Source organism: Falco peregrinus, chromosome 6 (assembly GCF_023634155.1).
Source record: "Falco peregrinus isolate bFalPer1 chromosome 6, bFalPer1.pri, whole genome shotgun sequence".
NCBI lineage: Eukaryota > Metazoa > Chordata > Aves > Falconiformes > Falconidae > Falco > Falco peregrinus.
In genome coordinates this window covers 93,629,156-93,637,854 of record NC_073726.1, presented here as the reverse complement: position 1 = coordinate 93,637,854, position 8,699 = coordinate 93,629,156, and the positions used below count along the sequence as shown (strand labels likewise).

General features: G+C 44.7%; 1 protein-coding gene and 1 non-coding gene across 3 annotated transcripts; both read left to right on the top strand.

Moving 5' to 3' along the window:
• Window positions 1–3,000: 3,000 nt before the first annotated feature.
• LOC101916754 (N-alpha-acetyltransferase 20) lies at window positions 3,001–7,011 on the top strand. Of its 2 annotated transcripts, none has more exons than XM_055807202.1 (6): window positions 3,001–3,312; window positions 3,462–3,486; window positions 3,576–3,666; window positions 4,849–5,017; window positions 6,025–6,170; window positions 6,678–7,011. In XM_055807202.1, exons 1-6 carry the CDS (start codon window positions 3,260–3,262, stop codon window positions 6,761–6,763), a joined length of 570 nt encoding a protein of 189 aa, XP_055663177.1. In that variant the 5' UTR covers window positions 3,001–3,259; the 3' UTR covers window positions 6,764–7,011. The 2 variants fall into 2 exon arrangements, with proteins under 2 accessions (XP_055663177.1, XP_055663178.1); XM_055807203.1 differs by having other exon boundaries at window positions 3,062–3,312; window positions 4,882–5,017.
• A 1,223-nt stretch (window positions 7,012–8,234) lies between these two features.
• Window positions 8,235–8,319, top strand: LOC114011569 (small nucleolar RNA SNORD45). Its single transcript, XR_003553515.1, has one exon. It is a non-coding gene; the product is annotated as a small nucleolar RNA SNORD45 (small nucleolar RNA).
• The last annotated feature ends 380 nt before the right edge of the window (window positions 8,320–8,699 follow it).

The following is an 8,699-nucleotide window of genomic DNA, read 5'->3' as shown; positions in this document are numbered from 1 at the left end:
TTGTGTAAACTGTGCAAATTGGGAAATAATTTCTAAAATCTTTTTGAATCAGCTGTTGATGCCATTTAATAGTGATGCGTAAGGTTTTCTATTGATTCAAATCAATAAAATGGTTTTTTTTGGGTGGCAGTATGCTTGTTCACACGTTTTCATCTCATAGTTACACTTGTGCTTACTTTGCATGCAACCGAAGGAAATAAATTCATATACACTCCTAGTAAGATAACTCTGAAAATTTATACATTCGGACTCTCATTGATGTAGTATCACTGTGCAGAAGCATTTGCTATTAAATTGAATACAAAATTATCAATAAAGCTGTGTATTTGCATGCCAGTTCCTCATTTTTAAGTTTTTCACTGTTACAAAGCATATTTTTTGAAGCATATTATACCGTGGCCCTTTGCAGGTCTCTTGCTGTAGCATGCAAAAATGTATTTTCTTGCACTCACCCTATAGCCGAATGTCATTTTGATTCAAGTATATGTATGCTAAGACAAGTATTTCAGTAAACTGGCTGGTATGAGCTGAGTTTCACCAGCATGAGTTTGACAACACTGTCCGATGCAGGGCATCAGTTAACGCATTGTTACTTGGATGATTGCATCCTTTCCTAATTTTTTTAATTACAGAGAATCGCCATAGTTTTATATATATATATTTAAAAAAATTAGAAATTCTACAGCAGTTGCAGGTAAACTGTCAGGGTTTTTTGAAATATATTTTTTTATGATAAAGTATTCTATAATTATGCATGTGATTTTAACATTTAATATACAAGAATAAATCTCTTTCTGGTTTCAGTGTGTTGTATTAGAAGTCTCTGCGGTTTCTTTTCCTTCCCTGTTACAGGAGAGTTCTCATGAAACTTCTGTTACCTGTAAGAAGATTGTAACATTGGCACTGGCAATTTTAGTGCCTTTATCTGAACATGATGTACTGTTATCTGGATTATTGTTTATATGCATTGCTTCAGACAGAACTAGGGGGTTGGAAGAGGAAATTGAAATAAAAGGTTGTAGAGAAGGGGCAGAGAAAGAATGTAGAGAACTTAATTTACAATAAAAACATGTTATGTCTGCTGGTTCAGGCTCCTTGCAGAAAATAAGTAGAGGAGGTTGGTAAGGAACTTTTATGTAAGCAGTAGTCTAGATTTGCAGAGGGATTTAGCAGTGTCTATCCCAGATACTATTTGTGTTAGCAGAAGGTTAAATAGATCAGTAAGGTAAAGGAGAACACTAACTAGTTTGTATAGTATGTCACCAACATCAACTTGTCTTGAATTGAAGAATGTGTTACAGCATTTCATCGTTCTAAGTTACTTAGTAGGTGAGATGTGAAAGTCAATCCTACATATGCAAAGATAAAATGGTATTAAATGTATGTGTTCTATAGATTTGTCCAAGATAGGACCCTACTTAAGTCAATTTGGGCTAGTCTTTTTAGAGAGACGTGGGATTCTCCCCAGGCCTGCTTTGAGCAGTGTAACGTGAAGCAGATGATTACAAAAATGTTATGAGCAGCATGTGTATTGTACATACAAAGATCATAGCGTTTTCGTCAGTTTGCCATGTATCTGAAACCCCTGGCACATGTTTGTATTTCATTTTGTGAAAGGTGAGTTTTGCACATAATACACTGTAATACTGAATTGTAACTTGAAATGTTGGGTGCTGTGTTCTGGTTTGTTTGTTTTTAAGAAATGGTTCACACTTGAATGGTTTGTGTATCATTACACTCTGATGCTGCTACCTTTCATCGTGCTCGGCCCACTTTAAACATCTTTGCAAAGGAAGGATGCGGTAACATTATCAATCTAGTTAGTGTGCTTGACCTGAACAGCAGTAAAAGCAGCAGGCAGGTATCTTGAATGGCTGAACCATTTCTTTCGAAGTTAAGACTGACATTTGCTGCTAAAGAAAATTCCACTATTTGCATATGATGGTGGCTCTGCTAGAGGAGGGAAGGAGTAGGGCAGAGAGGCAAACTCGGAATTTCAGGCATGAAATGAAGGAAAGCAAAGAGTGCAAAAAGGGAAACGTGCACCCAAACCACCTCAAGATGATTCCACTGTCTATTCTTGTGCAATTGTTTCTTTTAAAAATTAGAACATTGTATTCACTGTGCCATGCAAAACACTTCTTGCTTCTCATAATGCCAGGAAACAGATGATACATAAACCTAGGAAGGAATTTGGACTTGCAAAAATAAGCTACCCCATCTTCTCCAGTGCGAGAAGTTTCATATTATGAAATGCTGAAAAGCAAGAAAAAGCTTATAGTTGAGGTAGTCTTTTTTTTTTTTTTTTTTTAATAATTAGTCCCTCTTTTTGAAATATAGAAGTAACTGGAAAGGGTAATGGAAACAGCTGGAGGTAATAAATCCCTAAACCTTACTAACAGAGAATAGAGAACTTTAATCGAAAAGTTACTGTTACATTAGGGGATTATTTGTGAATTCACAGAAAGTACCTACTGCAAAACGGTAAGATGCTGCCTGCAGCAGCTTAAATCAAATCTTTTTGTTATCATTTCCCCATGATGTGTCTCTTGTCATCCTTGCAGCCTCAGCCTTCCAGGCAAGCCTTAAGTTCAGTGGATCGTTCTTTCTCTGCTGGAGCTGCAGCACCACAAACTGGGTGAGGATTCCGTATCACGGTGGGGAGAGGCCATTTCTCTTAATTCCACAAAACTAAGAGTGCACAAAGTCTGCTGGGTGAGGACTGGCAGATAGGTGAGCCAGATTAAAAAAAAAATAATACTGTGCTGTTGTCGTGGCTCTTGCAACAATTAGAGAGGCAGTGAGGGGTGTGCATGCGCGTAAGGGAAAGTGAACCAAATCAAGCTGCCGAAGCGGAGAGGAGGCTGTATTTTTCGCAAAACGCTGTTTGTTACAAGAGTTGTCCTAAGACTGTCCCTTATAGAAGGTAAGATAAAACCAAGAGGAACCCAGGTCTCCGCCTCTGCTGCCGGCGGCTGGCGGTGTGCGCGCCGCGGGGCCGCCCTTGGGCGCTGCACACGCGCAACGTGCGCCCCGGAGCCAGGTCTCCCGGCACTGCCGGCCCGTTCCCGCCGCAGGCGGGCACAACGTTCCCAGCCGCCCGCCTGCCGCTCTCGGGGCCCGCGGGTGCAGCTCTCCCAGCGAGACCGCGCCGCTGCCTTCCCGCCAGGGCGGGAGGGAAGCGGCTCTCGGGCTACGGGAGCGCTTCCGGGGGACAGGAGCGCTTCCGGGGCGGCGGACCAGGGCCAGCAGCTGCAGCATGACGACGCTCCGTGCCTTCACCTGCGATGACCTCTTCCGCTTCAACAACATGTGAGCGCCGTCCGCCTCCTCCCGTCCCCTCTCCCCTGCCTTGAGTCCCCCGCCCGCTCTCCGCCACGCTCGGGCCGTGGGCGCACGCGGGGCTCCCCCTCTCCCCGCGGGAGCTCGGGCCCGTGGTGAGCGACGCTCTCCCCCCGCAGCAACCTGGACCCGCTGACGGAGACCGTATCCTTCCCGCTGCCGCCGGCCGCCGGGGAGGAGGCGCGGGGCCCAGCGCGGCCGGCAGCAGCTTGCTCCTTAACTGCGTGCCCCAGTACGGGACACCCTTCTACCTGCAGTACCTGGCCCACTGGCCCGAGTACTTCATCGTGGCCGAGGCGCCCGGCGGCGAGCTGATGGGCTACAGTGAGTGGCGCGGCCGCCGTCTCGCCGCCTTGCCGGTGTGGGGGGGCTGTAAGGCTTTTCTTAGGCTTCGTGTTTTCCAGATACTCCGCAGCGAGGAGAAACGTTATGCAGTGTCTTCCCATTCCATAAGTGGCTAAGCGTGTTGTATAGGGCTCATGGCAGTAGTTTTCGGTGTGGCGTTCCAAGCGCAGCAAGGAGGCTCGGCTGCGGTAACGCCCGCCCAGGTGTTACATGGGTGAATGTGTAAGTACGAGTGCTTCTGTGCTCACGAAATGAGGTGCCCGCACTCAGCTCTAACCTCACACGCTGCTAGTCATCAGTAAGTGAAAATGCTGGGCTTGGGTTTTGCCTTGTCCTGTAAGGGAATGCCCTGGGTCCAGATTTCAGTTGCTTATTTGCTGTGGGATATTCTTGTTTTTCAGAACTCATTCAGAGTAGAACTGTTGGTTTGTTTGTTCTTTCCAATTGGGTTTTTTCCCTTATTTTGGGGGGTTTGGGAAGGTGGACACAGAATGAGAGTCTTTGCAGGGACCCAGGAAATGAAGTGTTTAACAGTAAAGCTTAAAGCGTTTGCTGTACGGAAGGTTTCTCTGTACCCACCGCATCAGTTGCTTATTTAGCAGTGCCTGATGTTTATAAGAGTACCCTGTGGAAGTCTGAGTATTCATTAATGAGCTAACAGTAGCTTGGCTCTGTGTAGAAAGGAAAGGAACTATGAAGAACACACACCCAACCCCCCCCCTTTTTTTTTTCCCCCTTAAACATACAGTGTTTCTAGGGCCTTTGCTTTCTCTTGCCACATTGGCAAAGTTTCCCAACCTCTATTCCTCCATAGTCATGAAAAGTCTTCAGCAATTGCTGGGATGGTGAGTGAGTTTTGGGCTTCTAGCCCTCCTTTACTTTGGTCATGAATTCCACTCAGTTAAAGACTCACAAGAATTGCTTAAAACTTGCATTTGGGAGTCATGCCTCAAACAGTGAATTTGTGGAAATTTATTTATTTACATTAATCAAGAAACAACTGCAATACTTCATCAAAATGAAACTTAGTGGCTGTGAATCACTGAGTAATAACATAGAATCACTGCTTAAGCCTTTACCACGATCATTGCAATGTTTGTTTGGGGACTGCTTGGTTCTTTTGTAAAGTCGTGTGGCTGTGTGTGCTGCATTATTCCCAAGGTGCTCCTGCTCTGATGCTCTGTATGTTCGCAGTAATGGGTAAAGCAGAAGGCTCTGTGGCTAGGGAAGAGTGGCATGGACATGTTACTGCTCTCTCTGTTGCACCAGAATTTCGACGGCTGGGTTTGGCTGCTAAACTGATGGAACTACTGGAAGAAATTTCGGAAAAGTGAGTACTGTGCTTATCTTTAATCTTCTAAAAGTAATCTTTCTACAGACACCTGTCCATGGCTTAGGCATTTGATTTGAATGAAAGAGACCCAGAATTTTGCTTTAAGTAGTGTTCTGATTCGCTGAGGATTCCCTGTAATTAGAGAACAAGACTGAAAATGTTGCGTGGCAGTGTAAGATCTCAGGGTTTCTGTGAAAGCTAACTTGCCAGAATGAGTAGGATGTAGCCTAAATTCCAATAGAGATTCTGTGTAAAAGGTCCTTGTCTTGACAGCAAGAGTTTCATGACATGTCAACGATTTCCCGTAGGGTCTCCAGCATGCTTGTTCAGTAATTGTGGGCTTTTTGCAATTCCTGCAGGCAGCCTTAGAACCAATTCTGTATGGTAGACAGTAGCTTAGCTTACTTTCTATGTCGTGCTTGGCTGTTTGTACCTGCTGAAAATTTGAGTGTCAAATGAACCCACAGGGAAATGTCCTGAACTCATGATAGTAGGGCAACCCCACTGTAATTGGTAAAACTGGAAAATAGTACGTTTTGAAGAATCTGCCTTGTGAGGAGAAGGGCTGCCTTGTGTTAGGCAACTAAACTTTGTGACCCATTCTGCCACTGCCCCCTGCCACAAACGCTGAAGGAGGCAGTCCCTAAGCCAATGCAATCGAAAATGTGGATTTTAATTATTTTTTTTTAAATAAAATTTTTATTATGTATATGAGACCTGTGTGAGTGCTTAGCTTGCCCTGTTTGAATTTCTGTTCATAATTCTGAACCCATGGGCTGGTATAAAAGGATGGTTATGTGACAAAAATAGAATAAAATCTGAGTTTATAGAGGATTTGTCCCTTGGGAAAGGAGTGCATCTGTTACTGCAGTGTGAAAGGTGTTTAATTAGCATATAACATCATCAGACCTGCTTTTGGTCTGATTACAAGTTATTGATTATTTAGCAATACATTCACTTGCTATTCCTTACTATGGGTTTTGTTTGGTTTTATGTTTCCAAAGAAAGGGTGGATTTTTCGTTGATCTCTTTGTGAGAGTGTCTAATCAGGTTGCAGTAAATATGTATAAGCAGCTCGGCTACAGTGTGTACCGGACGGTATTGGAGTACTACTCTGCTAGCAGCGGAGAGCCAGATGAAGATGCTTACGGTAAGTGGTTGGTGTGCCTTAAGTTGAATGGAAGGGTTCTTCTGTTGAGGGTTCCTGAGCCTGTTTGTATTTTTTTTAATATGAAACAAGTTCAGATAGTCATTGATGAATGGGATTCTGTATACTGCTTTAGATAGCTTTTCCTACTGAAGAGTACATCAGTTACGAAACTTAATTGCAGGAAACGGAATGAATCTGTGTTAGGGGACGTTCAGGTTGGATGTTAGGAAAATCTTATCCACTGAAAGGGTGTTCAGTCAGGGCACCAAACCTGTCAAGAGCTCAGGGAGCATCTGGATGATGCTTTTAGTCATATGGTTTAGTTTTAGGTAGTCCCGCGAGGAGCATGGAGTTGGACTTAATGATCCTTACGGGTCACTTGCAACTCAAGATATTCTAGGATTCTAGGAAATCTCAAAAAATGATCTTAATGTAGTAGAGAAGTCACTTAATATGGCTTTGTGCAATGACTGTCTTTTATAATAGCATTATTTTCTTTTGCCATAGATATGAGGAAAGCTCTTTCCAGAGATATAGAGAAGAAATCAGTTATACCTCTGCCTCATCCTGTGAGACCAGAAGACATTGAGTAACTGTAAACGGTGATTCTCAGACAACCTAGTAAGAGTGTCAGTTTCCTTCTCCCCAAAGCCCCCAAGAACTTAAAGATGAGAAATATTAGGCTCCATGTTTTTCCCTGTGAAATACCAAAAAGCAATATTGAGAAGCTTACCAGCGCTACTTCTGTTGGTATTGGCTGCATATTCGTGCTTTTACCCTACTGTTCTTCCTTTCGAACCGTGACACTTTGGAGACTATTAAAATGGAATTGCCTCCTGTATGGTGTTGTCATGGTTTTCCTTCTCGGCCACGAAACAGTCCCCTCACTTTGTCACTCTCACAGAGCCCTGCTCCGAAACTGAAAATGTCTGGTCACTGCTCCCACACAGAAGGTGCCAGGAAGGAGTTCTGTTGCTGGCTCTCACCTTCCCTTTGCGGCCATATAACTGCTGCGACAAAACCTGGGCTATGTTCTTCCTGAGCCACAAAACCAGAAATTGGGTACATCAAAATATACTCTCCAGAACTCAAGAGGTCTCCCTTTCTCTGTGCCTTTTACTTACCTCACTCTCTAATATAATTCTTGGATCCATCTATCCCCTTCACCGTCTGTCTGGACGTCACGGATGCTGTTACTTGGAGGCATTGACCAGGCACTTAGTTCTAACAAAGGTTTCTGTCACTGTCTTCCCTGGAATTTCTTGGAGAAGCGTGTAGAGGAGTGAAGGCAGAGGGTTGATGAGCATTGATAATCTGCAGCTGTGGCCTTGCTGCCAAGGCAGTGGGTTGATTGACATGGACAATGTGCCGCTGTAGCTTGTTCTTGCTAAGTAGTTAAATAGCCCTGAGGAGTATGGGAGATGGGGGGGGGGGGGGGGGGGGAGTGGTGTGGTCTGACCTCTGGAGGAAGAGCAAAAAGCATGGAGAGTAGAATCTGACTGACCATAAAAGCCTTGTTGCAGCCTGATAGCTTGCTTGTGCTGCAACAGTGGGTGCCCCATGTGAGGCTGACTGATTTGGGCTCCGACTGCAACAACTGGCACCCAGCGTAGCTGAGGCAAGTGGGAGAACCTGCGCCCCATAACAGACACAGTGAGAGGTGAGCCGTTGCAACTAATTGATATGGGTGTATTACGATATTTGTTTTACATCTTAACTCAGATCGCAACTGAAGAGGACGTGTATTACTTGGGCTCAAACAATCTCCAGCTAGGGTTTTTTTCTTTTATTACAGTCCTGGGCATGCAGGCTTTTACTACTATTCTGGTTTTGCCCTTCTCCTTAAGTGGCCAGTGAGGTTTGCTCTGGCATCAGTCATGGCAGTTAATGTTCTCTTGTTCATCTGTTGTGTTTTTAGCACCAGTTTCTGTAGGCATAAGGGGTCCATTGTAGATCTTTGAGTCACTGTGTCATGCCATTCTGGTTTTTCCATTGGCGAAGTGCTGCTCTAATTCCCTAAGGGGCTTCCTAGGTCAGGAGGTAGTGGAGCAGGTTGCCACCCTGGGTCAGTGGTGAGTGTTGGCATGTATCATCTGACCTAGAGTTGATGTCTGTCACCACTTTAGCTCTAGAATTACTTGGAGACCAGGGACCCGTGAATCACCTGGGACAGAGTCAGGTGATGGATTTGCAGAACTGACAGGACCAAAGGAAACTCCTAAAAACTTCAGACATTGACTAATGATCTGATAAGCATATATAAGCTGTGCAGTATCGCTTGGTTCTCTGCCACTCACTGGGGTGGTGGCCCGGCTCTGAGTTGTGACTAAAGCATCTTTAACAACAGCAATCACTGGGGCTTATCCGTAGGACCCCACCATCCACCTGCGCCTTGTGCCGTGGGTTCCCCATGCTGCTGGCTGTCCCTCGGTAATGGGGTGGGGGCAGGGACAGAAAGAATCACCGGACTGTTAAAAGTTGTCAGATGCAAAGGATTTAACCGCTCGAGCCACGTGGTTGCTTTTTGGT

Excerpts from the sequence above, each read along its gene's own strand:
- LOC101916754 (XM_055807202.1), top strand. The coding sequence starts at position 3,260 with ATGACGACGCTCCGTGCCTTCACCTGCGATGACCTCTTCCGCTTCAAC. Across the intron at positions 3,487-3,575 it reads TGGACCCGCTGACGGAGACC|TACGGGACACCCTTCTACCT; the intron begins GTATCCTTCCCG and ends TGCGTGCCCCAG. Across the intron at positions 6,171-6,677 it reads GCCAGATGAAGATGCTTACG|ATATGAGGAAAGCTCTTTCC; the intron begins GTAAGTGGTTGG and ends CTTTTGCCATAG.